Below are 22,860 nucleotides of genomic sequence, written 5' to 3'. Positions count from 1 at the left end.
TCTGATTATGACTATTCGGCTGTGTTCTGAACTGGTAGGGTTCAACTTGCACATAGTACTCGTCATCACTTTCACTGTCATTCTCTGGCTCATGTTCTTCCCTTCTCTCAGAAGGTAAAGCTGTGCTTTTCTGTTGGTATTTTCGCTTCAGTGTGGCATTTTGAGTCTGTATGGTAACCTGAGGTAAGTGATCACAGGGGAGAAGATGATTATGACTCTTGATCTGCCTTTGCCCTGCTCTGGATTCACTTCATAGATTGGAGTATCTTCAGCCGCCTGGCGAATGACAATGTGGATTTCATCCCCCCAGAAATTTCGAAGTTTTCCTGGACCCCTTTTTTTAGCCAGATTTTTCACCAGAACTCTGCTGCCAGGACATAAACTAGTACATTGTAGCATTTGGGCCAATCAGACACACAATTTTGCATTTGATTTAACAAATCAATTAGTTATTAGATTAACAAATGGTCACAGACCCCTCACCCAAAACACATACCCGGAGACAGTAGGACTGTCAAGGACTTCAGGCCCCCCCCCGGTCCCATGGCAACCCATCAGATAACACTAGTTTTATTGCTCAAATGAATGCAAATAGCCGAGCAACACTCACTTCATATCCCCTTTAGGAAAAAGACATTATGCCATAAAATGGACTCTTCTCTAATTAATTCATAGAAAAACCTTTCTTTGAATGAGCACACATATTATTAGGTCATTGCGTATATTATCACTGTTCTTGTATATGTTTTTGTGTATTGTATACTGTTTGATGCATGCTTATGATAGATCACTAGTTAATATCACTCTAATTGTAACATGTTTGGTCTCTATCAATTCGACTTCGGATGATCTAAGTGAGAGTGAATATTACATATTGATACCTATGCAACATATTAATGTCCTAAGAATCTTTCATAGTTTGTATAACAACTTCTAATCTAACCCCTTTGCAAATTAACATGCTCTCAGACAAAGAGTCATAAACCCTCCCAGTATTTCCAAACTCCCGCTTTCTCATTGGTCAAGCCCATCCTGAGAGGCATGACTTTTCTCACCTTAAAGGGCTCACGCACAGTTCCGCCCACGCTTGCTTCTTCTGCAAAAGCTCTACTGCCAAATCTCCGGACTGCTGCCCGTGTGGAGAGCCTGAGCCGGTACCGGCGTGTCAGGTGGGCTACAACATATGTCAGTTTTGCGGTTCTGTTAGATCCTAGAAGGATGTGAGCTAGAACTCTTCTGAAACACTTACGTTTTTGACTTTCCATTCAACCAAAGCTCCTCGGACCTCAGAACACAGAATAACATCTTGTGGAATTCATCACTCTTCAACCCGGAAGAACATGATCGCGAGTCCAAAACCTTGAAACCATCAAGACTTTTCATCCGAGACTGCGTTCCAGACACACGCCAACAGCCATGGAAGTGCAAGTATGGTACATCTAACTAAACTAAACAGAGGTTTAGTAATAAGCTATAGACCCCGTTATAAACGGCGCTGATGGTTTTACTCAGGTGGTTCACTGACTCTTTCCATAACTGCATTCTGTTTTCTCTAATGGCTTCATTCATCCACTTTAGCTCCCCTTTTGTATATACGCGTGAGTGTATGTATGTTTGTTTGTTTGTTTAGATTAGTTATGTGTGTTAGCGTTTAGTTAATAAAAGTTGTGTGCACAAATTACATGAGTTTCTGGTTCTGCCTTGCAAATTAATGTCCCTTTACGATTTTGACCCTCGCTACATGCTCTAACGCATTAATACTTAAGAAAGTATTTTCTGTGGCCACGAAAATATCCTTTCTTAGAGTTGATATGAACTTACACTGAATGGTCGCTGGACGAACAGATCAGTTGATAGCAATTAAATTCTGCTACAGTTATTACTGTCAGCCGATATAAATAATTGTAATTAATCATAATTAATTGTAATTATTTATAAACAATTCCCTTTTAAGCTAATTTGTTACATGATGGAGGAGAATGCGGGCAATCGTTTAAACATTATTTGCAAGCAGACCCAGTACCAAACTTGTGTGTTTGTCTCATAATGTTATTAACGCTTTACACATGCAGTTTCTGATAAAATCAGATAGACTGTAGCTTGTATGCACCTTACTACGAGCAGTAGAATGTTTATCAATGGTATAATGCGTGTTTAAATCGTATGATAAGGAACTAACCTGATATTAGCGAAGAAACCCTAATTTCTGTTGTTAGTAGAGCGTAAGCCTTATCTGACGAAGAAATCTCAGATTAGCAGCCCATATAAATGGTACCAGACTAAATTAATCTGATTCTGGGCGAACATATCCTCATTTCATCTTTAAATGTGTAAATCTTCTCTGACGAAGGAATCTCAGATTAGCAGCACAAATTAATCTGCGTGGCGAAGAAACCCCACTTGCAGTGATATTAAAACTGGGCAACGAAGAAATCTTGCTACAGGATATTTAGTTTAATGGTGATTTGAGCGATGTTCCTCATCTCCCAGAGTTAAGGTCTTGTTGTAACCATCGCGTATCATTGTAGTCATTGAAGTGATGCAATTGAATAGCAAATTAATGGTGTAATTGTAGCCTAGCTAACTAGTAATTTTACTATTGTCTGTGAAGTGAATGTGCTGTTTTGATTTGTGAAATAAGTTGTATGCGATATGTCATAACTGACTGCGCGTGAGTTCCCATGCATGTTTACAGCAGTGCAAGTTCTGCTCCACTTGCGCGTGTTGTAAACTTGCATCGGTCTCTTAGCAACATCTGATCACGGAAGTTGAGAGCAGCCTCTTCCGGTTCAATCTGATAACAGCACACACGCCACAGACCCTTGTGTAAACAAACAACTGAGTGTAGCCCAAGCTAACTCTTTAGCAGCCGAGCAGGCATATAAGCTAACTAAGCCCTTTACCTCAACTGTTAGCTGTTAGCATCCGACTAACTGACACTGTGTGAGTGTAAAGTGTAGCGTCTGAACCACTCCTCTCTCTCTCTCTCTCTCTCTCTCCCCTCAATCTTGTTTTCACTTCCTGTTTGTGCTATTACCTTCTGTTTAGATTCAGGTTGGCCCCTCCTCACATACGTTGGATCAATTTTTTTTATTTTTTTATCTTGACTTTATTCTACCTCTTCTTGATTTTATTTCATTAATTTACCTTTGTTTAGCTTGAATGTACCAATTCAGCTAAGTTGATTTTAATTAAATCCGATATTATTATTATTATTTTTTTTTTTTATAATTTTTATTCCTTTTAGTTTCCTAAAGCTATTAGGGAATTTTCATTTTACCCTTACCTTATTTTAGTTATTTGACCATCACCATCTTCCCTCTCGGTATAGGATTAGAGCAGTTCTAGCAACTGTTGTCCCCTTAATGAGTTGTACAGGTTATTAGTAGCCTAATTCCTGTCTTTTCTGTTACCCTCTTACACCAGGGCCCTGAGCAGACTAGAAGCACTTCCTATTGTTTCTGTTTGTTTACCTTGCAGTGGTTGATGTGTCCCTGCTAGCATAGCCAAAAGTCTCCCTAGGTTTTACGACCCTGCTACATTCCTTTGAACAAGTGAAATCTGCTTAGTCATATCTCCTAGCTTAAATTAAATTAGGGAAGCCCTTCTTTCTCCCTCTGTCTCTTCCTGATTTTATTTCAGTTTTGTTTATTTGATACCTTCATTGTGACCAAACCTGTGAACCATCAGTGCTTTGAGTAATAGTTTGACCACACGCATAGCCGGTCATTAGCTGACCCCTGCTTACAGCCTCGTCAACAAAGTTACTCAAACCCTCTCCTTACGTTCTTAGCACCCTACCTCACTAGCTGCCCCTCACCAGCTATTCACACCTTACACGGCCTACAGAGGCGTTCCCCATACAGATAGCCTAACGACTCTGTACGTACTTGCACTTGCCTTCTGCCTCTCTCTCTCTGGTGTTCTCCCAAGTGTGCCAGTGTGTCTCAGACATTCCACAGACATCCAGCCCTGCCAGCTCACCAGGACCACCTGAAAACCCAGCAGAGCACGGTGATGGACATCCTTCAGCCCAAAGCAGCCAACAACCTGCAATGGCAGAGAAAGGAACAGCGAGACTGTGACACAAGTGGACACCTGACACCCAGCCTGAACCACCAGGAGCCGACCAGCATCATCTCCTCCTTGGTCCACGATCTCCTGGACCTCAGACAGGAGGTAAATGAACTGAAGCTGCTAGTCACAGAGTCCTACAGGGAACTGACACCCGCTCAGCGAGAGAAGGCACAGAACGGATGTAAAGAACCTTACAGAATGGCACAACAGATGGAAATCACCAGTCTTCAAGAGGCTCTAACAGCTGCTGGACACCAAGCGCAATGTGAAAAAGCCACCAGACAGGACTTGGAAAGAGAACTGTTTCACACAAAGACACTGTTAAAAACAGCGTATGTGGAACTTAATGCGAGGGACACCAGAACTAAGGCCTTAGAATGCAGCCCTAACTGCATTCTGTTTTCTCTAATAGCTTCGTTCATCCACTTTAGCTCGCCTTTTATATACACGCGTGAGTGAATGTATGTTTGTTTGTTTGTTTCATCTCTAAGTTCTTCTAAACACTCTTCCATGAAATGCTGAAATGCTGCAGGTGCATTCATGACGCCAAAGAGAATACGAACCCACTCATATAAGCCCCATGGTGTACTGAATGCTGTCAATGGTCTGCTCTCTGGAGACATAAAACCTTGATGGTAAGCTTTGCCCTGAAACTGAAACTTTATGCTCTACCTTAACTTCTTGTCTAGACGACATTTGTCCTCTCTCCTCTAGGTCAGCACGGACTGCCCCTTCTAACCCCTGGTTATCTGATGTTCTTCGTGAACATCGGACTAAACTCAGAGCGGCAGAGAGAAAATGGCACAAATCAAACAACCCGTCGGACCTGAGTAGGTATCAGTCTCTGCTCTCATCTTTCTCTGCTGATGTCCACACTGCCAAATCCTCACATTTCCACAACAAGATCAACAGCGCTCCAGACATGCGTAATCTCTTCAGAACATTTAATTCTCTCCTCTGTCCCCCTCCACCACCTCCCACCACTTCTATTACAGCTGATGACTTTGCTACTTTTTACAGACAAAACTAGATCGATCAGTGATCAGTTCTCATCTCCACGCACACAGGACCCCCAACCAACCACTTCCACTGCTAAACCTCCCATTTTCTCCTTCTGTCCCCTGACGGAGGCTGAAGTATCCAAACTTCTCCTCTCCAACCATCCTACAACATGTCCTCTTGACCCAATCCCTCGCACCTTCTGCAAGCAATCTCTCCCACGCTCTTACCGACACTCACACACATCATCAACACATCCCTCCTCACAGGCATCTTCCCCACTGCGTTCAAGCAGGCTCGGGTAACCCACTGCTCAAAAACCTACATTAAACACTTCTCTTATAGAAAACTATAGACCTGTCTCTCTCCTTCCATTCATAGCGAAAACACTTGAACGTGTTGTCTTCAACCAGGTCTCATTGTTTCTTTCACAGAACAACAAACTGGACGCTAAACAGTCAGGTTTCAGGAGTGGCCATTCAACTGAGACTGCGCTTCTCTCGGTCACTGAAGCCCTGCGAATTGCAAAAGCCCATTCCAAATCATCAGTCCTCATTCTGCTGGATCTATCTGCCGCGTTTGACACTATCAATCATCAGATACTCCTCTCCACTCTCTCATCACTGGGCATCGCTGGAATTCCACTTCGCTGGTTTGAATCCTATCTCACTGGTAGGTCTTTCAGGGTGGCCTGGGGAGGGGAGGTATCCAAAGCACATACACTGGTCACTGGGGTTCCTCAGGGATCGGTTCTTGGACCCTCCTCTTCTCCACATACACTACATCACTGGGTCCCATCATACAGGCACATGGATTCTCCTACCACTGCTATGCTGATGACACACAGCTCTATCTCTCTTTTCAACCAGATGATCCAACGGTAGCTGCAAGGATCTCAGGTTGCCTGTCAGACATCTCGGCATGGATGAAAGAACATCACCTCCAGCTCAACCTGGCAAAGACTGAGCTTCTTGTCTTTCCTGCCGCTCCAACTCTACAGCATGACATCACGATCCAGTTAGGTTCATCAACAATTACCCCATCAACTTCGGTCAGAAATCTTGGTGTAATCTTTGATGACCAGCTGACCTTCAAAGACCACATTGCAAAGACTGCTCGATCTTGCAGGTTTGCACTACACAACATCAGAAAGATCAGGCCCTTTCTGACGGAGCATGCTGCACAACTTCTTGTCCAGGCCCTTGTCATTTCTAGGCTGGACTACTGCAATGCTCTTCTGGCTGGACTTCCATCAAACACAGTCAAACCTCTACAAATGATTCAGAATGCGGCACGACTGGTCTTCAAGGAACCCAAAAGAGCCCATGTTACACCTCTCTTTATCTCATTGCATTGGCTACCAATCGCAGCTCGCATCAAGTTCAAGACACTGATGCTTGCTCATAGAACAACCACAGGCTCAGCACCCGCCTACATGCACTCACTATTAAGAATCTACATCCCCTCCAGAAATCTGAGATCTGCTAGTGAGCGACGCCTCGTGGTACCATCACAAAGAGGCTCAAAATCACTCTCCAGAACATTCTCGTTCACCATTCCTGGCTGGTGGAATGATCTTCCCACCCATATTCGGAGTACTGGATCCCTGTCAATCTTCAAGCAACAGCTGAAAACTCATCTCTTTCGACACTACTTGACTTCAACCTACGCATAAAAAAAAAAAAAAAAAAAAAAAGTCTCTCCTTACTTATTCCTTCCCTTGCTAGCTTGTACTTATTTAAACAATGCCTGAGACTTGGTGTTACAAGCACTTCCTTTGTCGAATTGCCTCTTCAAGATGAATCGCTTCATGTGTTCCCCAAATTGTAAGTCGCTTTGGATAAAAGCGTCTGCAAAATGACTAAATGTAAATGTAAATGCCCTGATCTAATACAGAAAATCAGGCATTACCTCCTAAACTGTCTAGAATGTCTTGTACTCTCGGGATAGGCTGGCGATCAGGTAGTGTCTTCCTATTGAGGTCTCTATAGCCAATGCACAACCTAAGGCTGCCATCTTTCTTACGAACACATACGATTGGTGAAGAGTAGGGAGAATGGGTTTTCTCTATCCAGCCCTGGGCAATCAAGTCATGCAGGTAGTCCTTCATTTACTGACACAGTGGCTTGGGGACTGAAGTGTACATGCGGACAACAGGTGTAGCGTCAGTCAGAGAGATACTTAGTTGAAGATCTTTGATGCACCCAAATCGTCATCTGACCTTGAAAATGAATGGCACTCTTCTCGTAGTAGCTGTTTTACTTTATTTTGCTGGTGCAAAGGTAAGTGGCTTACATCAGCAGGTGGGTCCCACAATTCTTCACTGTTACTTTCATTAGCATTGGTGTTTTTTTGTACCTCACTGATGGCTGTTGTTGCACAATGTGATACTGCAGTTGGTAGTACAGATTTTATTGATTGCATTGTCCCAAGCTCAGTTTTCCCCGCAAGCCTGATATCATGGTCTGTGATGTTCTGTATGGTGATCTTGACCACTGGACGACTTCCTTTCTGAAGAGTTACTAGGGTTTCCAGAGGTTCCAGACCATCTGTATACTGTGGGTTTACATGTGGTTCAAACAAGAAAACAGTCTTGCATCATATATAGCATTTTAACTTGACACTGTATCTGCATAATTATGCGTTTTCCTGTGGTATGTTCACAGGGTCTTTCATTGTTTTCACCAAATATTCACCCGGATTCTCAGTAGTCAAAAGATTAATGAAGGTCTGTATCTTATTTTTCTTCATGCCAGGGAAGGCATACTTGACAATCTTGTGCAAACATCCTTTACTCACTTCATTATCTTCACTTGCTTCACTCTGTCTCATCACTTGTTCAATCACATCGTAGCCGATGATTGGTTTGGATAACCTTTGATCTTTTAAGACGAGGACAGGAATGACTAACTCTTTTACGCTATCAACAGGGGAAGCCAATTTGAAAGTTATCTCTACCCATCCAACATAAGGCATACTGGTCCCATTAGCTGCCACAAGCTGCAGGTCATCTGAAGCTTCTGTTGCCTCAGAAATGTCCTTCAATTTCACTTCAGGTATGTACTTGTTTCTCCATTGTTCATCTACAGTACATACTTGAGAACCTGTGTCCCATAACGCCTCAGTTTTGAGTCCTTGTAAGTAGCAGGTTACCAGACATTGTTTGCAGACGAGAGAAGTGACAGGTGAGTATTTGTTAACTTGACATGAAGCAGTTAAAATGTGATCAAGTGGAGAGAACTCAGACAACTCTTGTTCTACATTTTCAAAGTGCTGCTTTGGACATTGGTGGGACATTTTTGCAGTTCGGGTCGCTTCCTGTCCCGTGGAGGCAACCCATTTCCGTTTAAAGGCGTTCTACTTTGAAATCTTGCACCTCTGGTTCTGCAGCCTGCTGAAAATTGCTCACTGCTACCACAACAATAACAATGGGTGCATAGTTCCTCTGGTCCCCTTTGCTGGCAATAAAAGCACTGCCTTGTCCTTGGGAGACGTGGCTGTCGAAACTTTGTATTGTGGTAGTGGCGATGTTGCTGTATCCTGTTGGGGCGCTGTATTAAACTGTGGGGTTACACTTTATTTCGATAGTCCACTTTAGACATTCTACTAATTATAAGTAACTTTTTTAACTACATGTCAACTAATTCTCATTAATTTGCAACTACATGTCTACTAACTCTCAGTAGGGTAGGTTTAGGGTTAGTAGAATAAGTTGACATATACTTGCAAAGTTTCTCATAGTCAGTATGTTGTATGTTGTGGATCCATCAAAATAAAGTGTTAGAAGTTATTAAGCAGACAGTCTACTAATACTCTGATGACTGCTAGCTGACATGTAGTTGCGAAGTTACTTACTGTTAGTAGAATGCCTAAAGTGGACTATCGAAATAAAGTGTTACCAACTGTGGTGGGCGAGGCTGTGAGGTTGCATATCGTGATGGATGATTTGCATACTGTGTTGATATTGGATGTAGCAGGGGCTGCTGTAATGGTATTGAACATGGTTAAATGTTGTCATATACTAAATTATGTCATATACTTCTGTTGTGAAACTGAGTTCTGTTGTGATTTAGGGTGGTGGAGCTGCAGTGGATACTGATGTTGTTCACACGTTGGGTAATTTATTCCCCATGTTTGGTTTGGTAGCTCTTTATTCCACTCTGCTACCGGCTGGTAACCTTGTGAGAAATATTGTAGCGGTTGACGAGTCGTTGTCATCACTGGAGCCTTGTTACTGACCACAAAACATTGAGAAGCAGGTGAGGGCTGTTGGATTGTTTCTTTAATTTTCATTATCTCATTGCTTAAGCTTTGCAGTTGCGACACAATTTCTAAATAGGAGTCTTAGCTTAAAAGTGATTCAGGACCAATCTGAGAGCAACTCTGAGCGAGAAAAAGGCAAAAACTTTTATCTTAGTGAGGAGGCGGGGCTGACCCCATTGCTAGCTATGACACAGTCTTTTGAAGAATGAGATTGGTTGGTTGTCCAAGAAGGAAATAAAAGAGCGCTTTTAAGAGTAGGGTTTATTTTAAGCCTTCACTTTGAAATTACAGGCGTATTTTTTTCTGTTTCACCATACACTCTCTCTCTCTCTCTCTCTCTCTCACATACACACACATTATATATGTATATATATTCTTTATTTTTTATTTACCATGCTGTCATACTTAACGTATTTTATAGGAAATAAACAGCGACACAATAAGGTTCTGGAAGTGCTGTAACAGACCCAAATCATTGCTGCTGCATAGTTGCATTTTTCCAAATGCCAAATATGTTAATGTAGTGATTACATCCATTTCAGGCACTATGACATTTCTGCGCGGTGTCGGAGATGTTAGCGTGTCTCTAATAAGATCGGTCACAAACATGATCCCTGCACGATCTAATGTGTAGCGTCTTATTAACTCACTGTCATGCATTGTGTGCAACACATTTCTTCTCCCTCTTCATGGGATTTTCTCCACTGCTAAAGAAACTCTTAAGTCTCTTAAAAGTCCTAATCCGTACTCCTAACAATTTTGGACCTTAAGACCTCTTTTAAGGGTTAAGATGCTTTCTGAATTACTTTTTTTCTTTACTGGGATATTTTCTTTAATTTTAAGGGGAAACACCCATATTTCTAAGAATCTTCTTAGAATTTTGTTATTAGGAGCAACTCTTAGCACTAAGATTTTTCATGAATACGGGCCCAGGTGTGATCGCTCGAATGACTGAATCAATAATATCTTGCTCAAGGTAGCCTTTATTTAACCCACTCTCTATTTGACGTGCAAGACTTGAAAATGACAATCTGTCCTTCTGACCTGGCTCACCAATGAGGCCTGAAAAGTCTTTGTGCCACATTGCTGGTGTGATTTGTCCCTGTAATGCAGATGTAGAATCACCACGTGCATTGTCAGTCGTTATCTGTTTTCTTGTCATACTCTTTGACACAGCAGGGCTTATATACATGGCAGACAATGATTCATATGCATTGCCAAGATGTCTCAATTGTCTTTGAGCTAAACTTTCTCCACTTTCAAGTGGTCTTAACTCTGTTCTCAGCTCAGTTCCATTTATATCAGTCATCATCAAATCACTTTATTTCTCATTGATGCTGAGAAGCTCGGCCATGCCTCCATCATCTAGCTCTTCTAATTATTTTCTTAAGAGATGATTACTGAGGAGGTTTACTAAAGACAGGTGATTTGTGTTTTCAATGTCCTCTGCAGAGATTTTTAAGAATTGGCAGAGTTCAATGAGCTTTCCTCGTGTTAGTGCACATAGCCGTTCACCTATTTCTTCGTGAAGGCTCTGAAGTGTATCCATCTTTATCTGCAGTGGCTGACAGTATGATGAAAGTGGACGTTTACCTCACTGACTTGACTTTTGCTGCCTCTAGTAGTCACTGTACCTCAGGCATATGCACAGCTCAATCAGTTTTGCAGTACCATTTCACTCAGCTGCTTCACACTGCTGCTTGTAGGTAAGTATGAATATTACAGGGTGGGTCTCTGCTGATCAAGAAGATGAACCACCCAATAAACATCCCAGCAGTGCCTCCAAAATTTGTAGTACTTTCTTAATAATAAATGAGAGAGACAGAGACAAGAGTTAGTGGTTGCCCAGTTGTCTTTAATAAACATTGTATTTCATTAAGACACTTGAATCACAGTAGTCATTAACATATAAATATTTAAATCAAATCACAGTAAACAAATAAATAGATAATCATATATACAGAAATGTTGTAGATCTTCCACACATCTGGATTTACTCATAAATATCTCAGATCCACTACTCAGGTAAGTATTACAGGTAATACGCAAACGACTCTATGAAACAGGTATTAAAATTACACAATTACACAAATGATCAATTTAAACAAATTACTAACAGATTAAAGCATGTAAACTGTAGTTTGGCATTAAATTTTAATACATTTAACTAACCTTAACAATAAATGAGAGAGACAGAGACAAGAGTTAGTGGTTGCCCAAGCGGTCCTCTTTGTTGTCTCAACTGCCACCAGGAATTCGGAAAATGCAGCTGAAAATGCAGATGGACTGTCCAGTGCAAACTCATTATAACACTAAACATATGTAATAAATAAATAATAATAAAAAAAAAAAATTAAAAAAATTAAAATAAAATTTTTAAATTAAACTTATATACACATGTAAATAGAAATAGACATACATAAATACATAAAATATATACAAATAATTTAATATTTTTATGACAAACTACGCAGCAGGGTGGTCACACACACACACACACACATAATTAATGCTTTACTGAGCAAATTGCACTTTCTTTAAATTAATTCAGTTATAATTAATTTCCTTTAAATCTACCTCATAAAACAAAATGCTTTAAAATATAGGGGGACCTTTTACATTAGGCCTACTATAAGGTTACAATTAACAACAGAACCCAAACTTAAATTTAATTACTATTTCAATAATCTATTAATAATTATTTAATAAACTTCAATAATCAACACTCAAATTAAAAGATTGTATGTAAACATGTAAATTGCACTCAATGCAGTTTTATATTAACTTATATGATTCCTATTTGTTGTTGAAATATAATCATTTACACATTGGCTGTTTCATAAAATATTTACTTAAATATAGCCAATCATTAATATATCACTAACAGGTAAATTAAAATATAATAAGTATATAGTCTAATATTTTGCAAAATGCTCTTCTCTATAGATTTCATTTCTCTGGTGAACTGATGAGCTGTGGACACTGATGATCTGCCTGAGGTAAATGAAATGCTTCATGACATTTTGTTTGCAAGTTTTAATCACATCACCGTGAGTGAAACACTGATTGTGCGATTATATGAGGCATGAGATGTTAATTCATGTTTATTTCACATTAAAACTAGTAAAGAGGAAGAGATGATTGCGCTGCACGCTGCCTTCAGAACTGAGGTGTTAAAGAGCGCCAAAACAACATTTGTTGTCTGAATTTCCTGAAAAAAATGTTTAATGATTTGTTCGGTACACGTGCGTACTGAACCGAAAGACCCGTACCGAATATTTTCAGTATGAATACGTGTACCGTTACACCCCTAATGCTGATCTTGAACTGGGTCACTGAGTGTCTCTGAAGCCATCTGGAGGGGAAAAATTACATAAAATTGCATTTTATTGTTAGAGCCACTAGAGGGGCCGATAGGATCCTAACTGAGCAAAACAAGTTAAACATTTAAAATTACATGAACTTGAAGCTTGATGAAGCTTTTTCATTAATTCATAAATATATGTAATATATATTTATTATTAACATTGATTTTTTTTTTTTTATCAATACATATGTGTATCCATCCAATTTCATAAATATGTAATAATAAATATAAAATATATATTTAAAAATATAAATGATACAAACCCATTGATCTCCACCACATCACTCAAATTTAACTGTTAAGTAAAAAAAAAAAAAAAAAAAGCCAAAATGACAGTAATTTCCCAGCAGTAACTTCATTCATGTTATAATGTGTTTCAATGGGAGTGTGTGTCTGTGTGTGTGTGTGTGTGTGCGTGCGTGCGTGTGTGTGCATGTTAGTTTTTTCTGCATTGGGGACATTCTGCAGTATCACTCCTTCGTTTGGGTATTCATCTTTTCTAGATTGTGTCAGATTTTGTATAGTAAAAACACCAACAAAAAAACCCAAAACCTGTCTTTTTTTGGACATTGCTTTCATTCCTATATGGCCGGGTCAAAACTGACTGTTTCTTCAACTGAGACTGCTGGCTAAAGTCAAGCCCTACCTGCCGCGTAAGGAGTTTGAGAGTGTAATTCATGCTTTTATAACGTCTAGACAACTACTGTAACTCTTTATATGTCGGTTTGGATCACCTGCTTATTTATCAGAACTTTTACATGTCCACACTTCTGTTAAAGCACTGAGGTCGTCCAATCAGGTGCTCCTCGATGTTACCAGAGCCAGGTTAAAAAATAATGGTGACCGAGCTTTTTCAGTGGCGGCACATAATTTGTGACCCTGGACCATAAAACCAGTCTTAAGTCGCCGGGGTATATTTGTAACAATAGCCAAACATACATTGTATGGGTCAAAATTATTGATTTTTCTTGTATGCCAAAAATCATTAGGATATTATGTAAAGATCATGTTCCATGAAGATATTTTGTAAATTTCCTACTGTAAATATATCTAAACTTAATTTTTGATTAGTAATATGCATCGCTTAGAACTTCATTTGGACAACTTTAAAGGCGATTTTCTCAATATTTTGATTTTTTTTGCAGCCTCAGATTACAGTTTTTCAAATAGTTATATCTCGGCTAAATATTGTCCTATCATAACAAACCATACATCAATGGAAAGCTTATTTATTCAGCTTTCAGATGGTGTATACAGCTCAATTTCGAGAAATTGACCCTTATGACTGGTTTTCAAGTTTCAAGTTTGCTTTATTTATATAGCACATTTAAAAACAGCAAGCACGGCTGACCAAAGTGCTGAACAGATAAAGACATAAAAACACAGGACAACCCACAGATTCATACCATAAACTCACAGTGAATTAAAAGCCAAAGAAGAGAAATAGGTTTTAAGAGATGATTTAAAAACAGTTAAAGACTGTGCCGATCTGATGTAGGCTGGAAGGCTGTTCCACAGCCTAGGGACAGCAACTGCAAATGCTCTATCCCCTCTATGCTTTAACCATGATCTGGGGACAGAGAGAAGTCTTTGATCACTAGACCTCAGATTTCGTGTAGGATTGTATGGATGAAGTTGATCAGATAGATAGCTCGGTGCCAGATTATTTATAGATTTATAAACATAGAGAAGAACAGGGAACAGGGAACATAGGCTACATGTTGATGTTGGAGAAAAAAATATATATAACTGAAGTAATAAAATGAAAATATATTCAAATCTTCCTTTTCAGTTCAAACGCATAACGCAAACAAAATGTCTCAAAATGTAACAAACCTACCAGGAATACAGGTTACATTTTGACTGAGTTTGAAGGAAAAAAAACAAAACAACTGAAGTAACGCAATTAATGCAACAAATATTGGTTTATTGTAAAGTGTTATTCTAACAGTCAAAGTAATATTCAAAATCACGTTATTATTTCTCTCTCTCTCAGATTGTTTTCAGATTTCAGACTCAGATAGCCAAAGAAAAAGCATTAAATACAAATCTCACTCACTCTCTCGGCTGCTTCGTATTAGCGGTCGACAGCGCGGCAGAAAAATTCCCTTCATATTATTGATACTAAAATGAATATTGCAAAACTCTTGCTTAATTCAAATTCAAGTAATATTCGATTGTATGAAATGCAAGTGCATATATTACGTGACCAAAACTTCACTGGGTACTAGCGTGTCACACACGCACATTTGCGCACATCTGTATGTGCGTTGATCAGTTGTAAATAAAAGTTAAAATTAAATCTGAATTTATGAATGATGCACTCACCTGTCGATCTCTTAATTCTCTAAAAAGATCAGGATGAGCAAGCGACAAATGCTTAAAAAAATTGATATGTTGCCTCCTGTGGCAACACATGATTTATAGCCAGGGGTGCACATAAGTTTTTCAGCCTGGCTCTCATATGAGAACCTGGAGATTTGGTTTGGTCCTCACACAGGCCATGGCATGTAGTGTGACCCATAAAATATAACTATAAAAAAATGTATTAATAATAGTGATAATAATATTATTGCACTTTATTTCGTTTTTTTATTATTATTTATTTATTTATTATATAAAATAACTAACTAACTAAAAATAATAAACTAAATCAAGTGTGATAATACTTTTTTATTTTATTAAAAAGGGAGTATTACATACAAATGCAATTATTTTATAGTAAACTTAAAAATAAAATGCTAATATTTTTATTATTGTCATTTTAATTTTCATCATTTTCAAACATAAAATCAGCTAGCTTTTATTTTGGCGGGTTGCCGGCAAGTAAGTATAGGGGATGGGGGCGTGACATCACTGCTCTAGCGCCGCGGTCTAGCGCCGCCAATTTGTGAGGCCACTTGTTGCGACGCGCCGAGGAAGTTGAACTTGTTTTAAATAGGATACAGAAATTGAATAAATTGTAAATCAACATAAAGTTATTCAACAAAACATTATTTAGTCAAGAGCAGTGAGGGATTTCCTCTGTCTTTTGTTGTTTGATTAACATTAATGACAGACGACACAGCTTTATTAGGCTGCTGTCACAAGACCTGTTTCACGGATCCAATACTTATACATATGCGTTCACAACTTAAGACAAAACTGACAATGCTTATGCGGATAACGTTACTCGTTAGGGCGACCATTTTGACGTTATTTTGTGTGTATTTGTCCACTTAAGCGTAACAAGCTTTGTTTGTTTGTTTGCAGCTCGCGCTTTGGATGTGACTGCAGCGCACATTAAAGCGCCTCTGGAGCGCACGAGTACCGAAAGACTTAAAAAGACATGCAAATAATACATTTCTGTGACGATGCAACAATGACCGATTAGGCAATTGACAATTCTGTCAACTGTACCGAAACACGAGCTAAAGTCTTGTATCGCAGCGTGCAGCAGCACTAGATGCGCCGATGTGAAGAGAAGGTCAAAGAGAGAAGACGCGGCACAGCTGAATCACTCGAGCTGTTTTCAAATGACTGTTTGTGTGAATTTATTTACTCATCTAACCTACAAGCTATATTGAATAAATGTTTTGCAGGAATTTCCCTCATTTTAAAGTCGAAAGCTGCGGGAATATATGCGCAATCCCACACCGAAATTCAGGACCTGATTAATCATAATTCTACTGTACATAGAATTGTGAAACATGACTTTTCCAAAACTTTGTGGGTTTATTTATTTTTCCAAAACTTTACAGGCCTGGAATTTGCTGTTTGCATGACATTTCCAGGTTTTTCATGACCGTATATGAACCCTGAATGTGACGATCGGGTGCGGTTATCTAAATCAGACAAAAATATAGGTACGGGTGGTTGGCCATCTTTTCCAGGTACCGTTTTCTTGCGTCCGGTAGACGTTTGTCTCTGTATAGTATATTTCGTTCTTTTAATCGACTTGTCAACATTGTTTTTCGTGTGGTTGTTTTAAGCCTCGCCCGATGTGGCCTCACAATATGGCGGCGCTCTCTTGTTTACGTCCCAGAATGCACTGCGCAGTGACGTCGGTTGCCAAGCTCTATTATGCGCTTCCGGGTTTAGCGCTGCTGATGGAAGAGCGTCAGTGAATGAAATGTCACAGTTTTGCTTTGAAAACGGCAGCGGTAGCCTAGAATATGCTTTCAGTTTGGATAGAAATCTTATACAGTACAGTTTGTCGATCTAAAATGGTAATTGTGCATTAACAGCTGTCAACCATGTCGGTACGCAAATTTTTAATTTTGGTTTCGCATGCGGACCTGCGGACCACTTATGTGCACCCCTGTTTATAGCGATGCTTGCATACATGTGCAGTAAGGGCAGTTCGTTCACCTTTGTCATCTGTTTTGAATGCAAAGTAATGCCATATTTCACTTCTACTGTTCTCTTTATTTATTAATGTTGGTTGCATTTATAGAGTTTCATCTGTTTGATCGCATTGTTCTGTTGTCACGTTTACCGGTTGCGGAGCAATTTGGGAAGCACTGCCACCTACAGGTGCACTTCACAACAGCAGCGTATGAAATACCGAATTGAGCAAAATTATGATATCGTACCGTTTGAAACATAATATATACCGGTAATTTTCCAGTACCGGTATACCGCGCATCCCTAGCGCATGGATAGCAATCTCTAAAGTTTACACAGAGAGAAAAGATTTAATTTTGGAGAGAAGACGTAGCTGGAAAAAACAGGAACTAATAACCGCATTTATTTGTTTATCAAATTTAAGACTCTGATCCCAGAAAACACCTAGGTTCTTAATACAGGAAGAAGTAAAAGGAGCAAGGTAGTCCAGATCGATACTTCTGCTCCCTGAATTTTAACTAGGGCCAAAGACTATAACCTCAGTTTTTGATTCATTTAGACATAGAAAATTTTGAGAGAACCACGTTTTCACTTCATCAAGGCATGCAAAAAGAGGTTCCAGAGCAGCATGTTTATTTCATTTCAGAGGTAGATAAAATGGGGTATCATCCGCATAGCAGTGAAATGATACACCATGCTTTCTGAAAATAGAGCCCAAAGGAAGTAAATACAAAGAAAAAAAGAATGGGAGCGAGAATAGAACCCTGCGGCACTCCACAGGAGAGTTTAGCAGGCGATGATGAAAAATTGCCCAATCTAACAGAGAAACATCTATTTGTTAAATATGATTTGAACCAGCAAAGAACAGTTCCCCGGATGCCCACAAAATATTCTAGTCGAGATAAAAGAGTTTTAGGATCAGCTGTATCAAAAGCCAAGGTTAAGTCTAACATAATTAGGATAACAGAGTCACCAGAGTCAGTCGCAAACAAAATATCATTAAGGATCCGTAATAAAGCAGACTCTGTGCTATGCAGAGGCTTAAAAGCAGACTGGAAGGTTTCAAAAATGTGATTTGCAAGGAAAGACTGAATTTGAATAAACACAGTTTTCTCGAGTGCTTTTGTAATAAACGGAACATTTAAGATGGATCGAAAATTATTAAAATTACTAGCATCAAGAGAAGGTTTCTTAAGAAGAGGAGTCACAGTAGCCTCTTTGAGGCTATCAGGTATAGTCTCCGAAACTAGACATTTATTCAGAAACGACACCAAACGAAAATTTGTTTTAAAATACGTGGAGGGAGAACATCATGAGAGCAAAAAGAAGGTTTCAAATGGTCGATAGTTTCTTTGAGAGACTGGAGAGACACTGGATCAAAATCACTCCATATGGCTGAAGAGCAGCAAAATTCAGGTGAAACATTAGCAAGTGGTTGCAACTGAGATCTCAGAGTAGTAATCTTATCACAGAAAAACCTTGAGAAACCTTCACATAATAACACTGAGGTATTTGAAATCACATTTACAGGAGGATTTAACACAGAATTTATAACGGAAAATAAGGCTTTAGAGCTATGATGATTCTTTGCAATTATATTAGAAAAATACTTAGACTTAGCGGATTTCACTGCTTTCTGACAAGTAGCAAAACAGTCTTTAAGCATTTCATATGAAATTTGCAATTTGTCCTTTTTCCATTTTCGTTCAGCTCTTCTACAAGCTTGCCTCAGAGAACGGATGTTATCATTAAACCTAAATCTGAACCATGGTTCAGAGTTCTTAGGTTTAAGAGGAGCAATGGTATTCAAAACCTCTGAACAGGCAGTATTAAACAGACTAAGATGCTGTTTAGCATCCAAGTCAGGCAAAAGTGACTCAAGGGACATAGACAAGCACACCTTGTTAAAGGTGTTTGAGAAGTCATCACAAAAGTGGGAAGAAAAGGAACGAGTCAGTTGTACAGTAGGAGTAATGCTTGAACATAACTGAGAGAAAGGCAACGTAAATAATACAGGCATATGGTCTGAGAGCAAAGTATCAAAAACCTGAGCATCAGTAATAGAAAAACCATGAGAAAAAACAAAGTATGTCCATGTGTATGTGTAGGATCTTTCACCCACTGAACCATATTGAATGAATCAATGAGACTTAGAAACTCCATTACCAGAGGTTTAGACTGACAGCACACATGTATATTAAAATCACCTAGCAGAAGAATATCGTAATACTTTGTTATGCAATCACCCATAAAAGCAGTAAATTCATTTATAAAGTCTTTAACTAGGTGAGGGGGCCGATACACCAGCGCTAACAAAATAGGATCATTCCATTCCAGTCGCAACAACTGTACTTCAAAGCTACTGTAAACAGCAGACGGAACAGGACGACATTGCATACTAAAACTGTTTTTTTTAATTACCGCTAGATCGCCCCCGAGGCCTGAAGAGCGGGGCAAATTAAAAAAATGTGCAGCCTGCTGGAACCAAGTCAGAGAAAGGACTCAGATCACCAACCTTAATCTAAGTTACTGTAATGAACATAAAATCCAAGGCATGAGTAGAGAAAAAGTTATTTAATAAAAAACGTCTTATTGACTAGCGACCGAGCATTAATCAGAGCCATCCTGGAAGTCGTTGGAGAAATTACGGGAATAGAGGCTCTGTTCAAAGAGCGAAGATTGTGATCTAACCACAGAGCTTGCTAACTCTGAGTTATAGGTGGTCACAACAGATTATTTAATATCCAGAAGTTTTGTGGTCCAGGGTCACATTTGTGGAATAGTTTACTATAAAACATAAGAACTGCTCAGACTGTTGGAATTTTCAAGTCGTTGCTTAAGACACTCCTGTATTCCTTGGCTTTTATTTTGAGTTGAGCTGAGACATTGTGACGTTTTTACTGTATTTGTCTTGTTTGTGTGTGAGTTCAATCAGACATTATCAGACACTATATATTATGGTGACTATACATTTTCAATGAAACCCTCATCATCTAAAATTCTGTTAATACTCAATATGAACGTCTGTATACGTATGGAGAAAAATAAAATAAAATCCTCCTGTGGTCCCTCCCAGCCCCCCTCTCCTCTCAAACCAGCTAGTTCCTCGCCTCCAGCTCCGCTGATGCCTGTCAGTCCCTCAGCTCACCCTCAGTCAGCGCCTGCCATGCGCTCTGTTCCGCCGCCTCGGGACTTCCAGACTCCAGCTCCGCTCAGACATGCGGATCCCCTGTCTCCACTTCCAGCCTCCGAGCCTTGGACTACACTTCGGTCCTCCGACCCATCGGCTCCGCCTCAGCTCCTAGCTCCCTCGTCTCCACCGTTGCCCGTCATCCCACTGGCTCCACCGGGCTCCCTCGTCCCTCCGGCTCCGCTTTGGTCAGTCGTTCGACCATCCGCCGCCTCGGGACTCCACTCCTCTGGCTTTGCCTCGTCACTCCATCCCTCCGGCTCTGTCAGGCTCCACCTTCATCCTCAGTCCAGCTCCACCGCGGTCTTCCGGATCCCCGCCTCCGACTCAGTCGCCTGAGCCTTCAGCTCTGCCTCGGCCCTCCGGATCTTTGGTTTCGCCCTGGCTCTCCGTCTGCTCCGTTACAGCTGGGTCTCCACCTCTAGCAGCTCAGTTTCCGTCAGTCGGCCTCCTGGTGTTGTCGGCCCCTTCTCCACCATGGCTCCTCCCGCCGTCAACTCTGCCGTGGGCCTCCATCCTGGCTGGTCTCTGGATTGCCACCTGGCTCCTCCTGCTCTGGGCTCCTCCCTGGCTCCTTTGTCCATCGACTCCACTCTGGCCCTATGAACTTTGTCCCTTCCCCATTGCCTGCCCTCCTCCTGCTCCACGCCCACCTCCAGAACCCCCACCCTCCCTCCTCTGTTGGACTGTTTTTGTTCCGGGAGGGGGCGATATGTCACATGTTGACCCAGTTTCCTTAGTTCTCCTCATTAGTTAATTAGCTCCACACCTGTTTCTGTTTCCCCTTGATTACTTTGAGTATTTAAAGCCTGTGTTCTCCCCTGTTTCTATGTCTGCTATTATTTGTTCTATGTGTTTTTGCTACCCCTTGCTCCTGGATATTCTGTTTCTTGATTTGGATTTTTATTAAAATACTCTATTTTTGTGGCCATTGCTTCATCGTGCGCTTAATTAGCTAGCACCCGTAACAGGCTTTGGTTCTCTTGTTTTTGCCATTGATGGCTAAAGATCGTTAATTATCTGTGAAAAGGACAAACCAATCACAAATCAGTATGTAGATAAATGCCAGAGATTAACATTTTAGAAGCACGTAACTATTTTAAGTGCTTGAAGCTAATGTGAGTTTTTGAGACTTGAACTTTATATTTATTCTTAAAATACTACTAAAAATATATTGCACACAGAAGGCTGAAATGATCAGAGTAAATAATTGCTGGAGCATCAATGTGCACATTAATGCAGGAAAAAGATTTATGTAATGTGTCATTTATGAATGAATATAAAATCTAGGTCACAATTTTTTTTCTATCTCTTAACAGAAACACCATTTTAACTGAAGCTAAAGGCTGCAGACAATACCACTGTTAAGAAGAAAGAAGGATTCTGTGTGAAGAACACATGAGCTCTCACCTGATACTGTCAGTCTAACTCCATCACTGTACTGTGAGTGACGTGGAGCTTCTGACTGAGATCCTATACAGCTGTACACACCACCATGAGACCAATCCACAGATGAGATTATATAGTTCTGTTCTTGTCTTGCGCTGTTAACTCGATTTCCGTCTTTATACCAGCTGTACTGCCAGTCTCCTGTCTGCTGTATGTCACATGTGAGAGTGACCGTCTCTCCTCTGAACACACGTCTATCAGGATCGACATCAACTACAGGTTTGGGTCTCTCTGTGAAATGAGCAAACAACACACTTTGTATAATTCAAAATTAGCTTTTCACTTTCAGTCAGCAGTACAGTATCTGTTGGAACTATTTTCAATCGGCAGGTTTCAACAAACTATTATTTATTTTAATAGTTGATGAGGCAATAATGAGCTACAACACAATAAAATTGAGAATTTATGTCTGTGTCTGTTCTCAGTCTCTCATCTTTTACAAATTGTCATGAAATCATATTGAATGAAGAACACTAAGAATAATAGTTACACAAGATCTTACAGGCACTTAGTCATTAATTACAGTGAAAATTGTTGCATTAGCTTGCTTTTCTGAATATAACATTCATAATAAATACAAATAAAATAAAAATAATAGTGCTAGGCAATGATTAATCGTGACAATAAATTGTTGCCCAGCACTAAAAACAACAACAACAACAACAAAAAGCCTGTATTTTAATATATTTTTTTAATAAAATAACTTATGTAAATTCTAACTTTCATTCATGGAGATAACATGGACAATGTGACATGGTTTAGTGGTAGATTGCTGCCATAAAATTAAATAACATGTAATGTCGACTACAGCCACTAGATGTCTGCAATAATCACTCAATGGCTCATTTAGATTTGTGTTGAGACATTATTAAAACTGAATATAAAAAATGAATCTTTGTCAGTTTATTTATTTATTTTTAATTTGTACTATTTTTGCAATTATGTTACTATATTACAGTAAAACTTGAGCGTGGTATTATGTTGGTTATGTGTGTAATATGTGTGTATGTTTGAATTTGTTATCTATTATGGGTGTGTTTGTCACACAACAGAGCCAAGAACCAAGGGTTAGAGGTGAATGTGACTTTATTAATATAATAGATAATGCGTGAACGTGGAGGTCGGTGGAGTATCGCTGGAGAGATCTGAGAAGTGACTCAGGACTGATTATCCATTGTGGAGAATCATT

At 39.7% G+C, this 22,860-nt stretch overlaps 2 protein-coding genes and 1 long non-coding RNA gene across 10 annotated transcripts in view; 1 reads left to right on the top strand and 2 right to left on the bottom strand.

Moving 5' to 3' along the window:
- The window catches only part of LOC131544786 (Fc receptor-like protein 5), a 273,713-nt gene that overhangs the window by 15,088 nt on the left and 235,765 nt on the right, over nt 1–22,860 (bottom strand). The window lies entirely within an intron of this gene.
- Nucleotides 1–22,860, bottom strand: part of LOC131543395 (sialoadhesin-like) — a 53,609-nt gene that overhangs the window by 11,588 nt on the left and 19,161 nt on the right. The window contains exon 4 of the mRNA XM_058780689.1: nt 21,633–21,902. Within this exon, the coding sequence (XP_058636672.1) occupies nt 21,633–21,902 (270 nt within the window). The remainder of the gene's footprint in view (nt 1–21,632; nt 21,903–22,860) is intronic.
- On the top strand, nt 4,496–6,739 carry LOC131544859 (uncharacterized). Its single transcript, XR_009272247.1, has 3 exons — nt 4,496–4,907; nt 5,511–5,748; nt 5,946–6,739. It is a non-coding gene; the product is annotated as an uncharacterized LOC131544859 (long non-coding RNA).

This window comes from Onychostoma macrolepis, chromosome 07 (genome assembly GCF_012432095.1).
Source record: "Onychostoma macrolepis isolate SWU-2019 chromosome 07, ASM1243209v1, whole genome shotgun sequence".
In the NCBI taxonomy this organism is placed as follows: Eukaryota; Metazoa; Chordata; class Actinopteri; order Cypriniformes; family Cyprinidae; genus Onychostoma; species Onychostoma macrolepis.
This window is presented reverse-complemented; position numbering and strand designations above follow the sequence as displayed.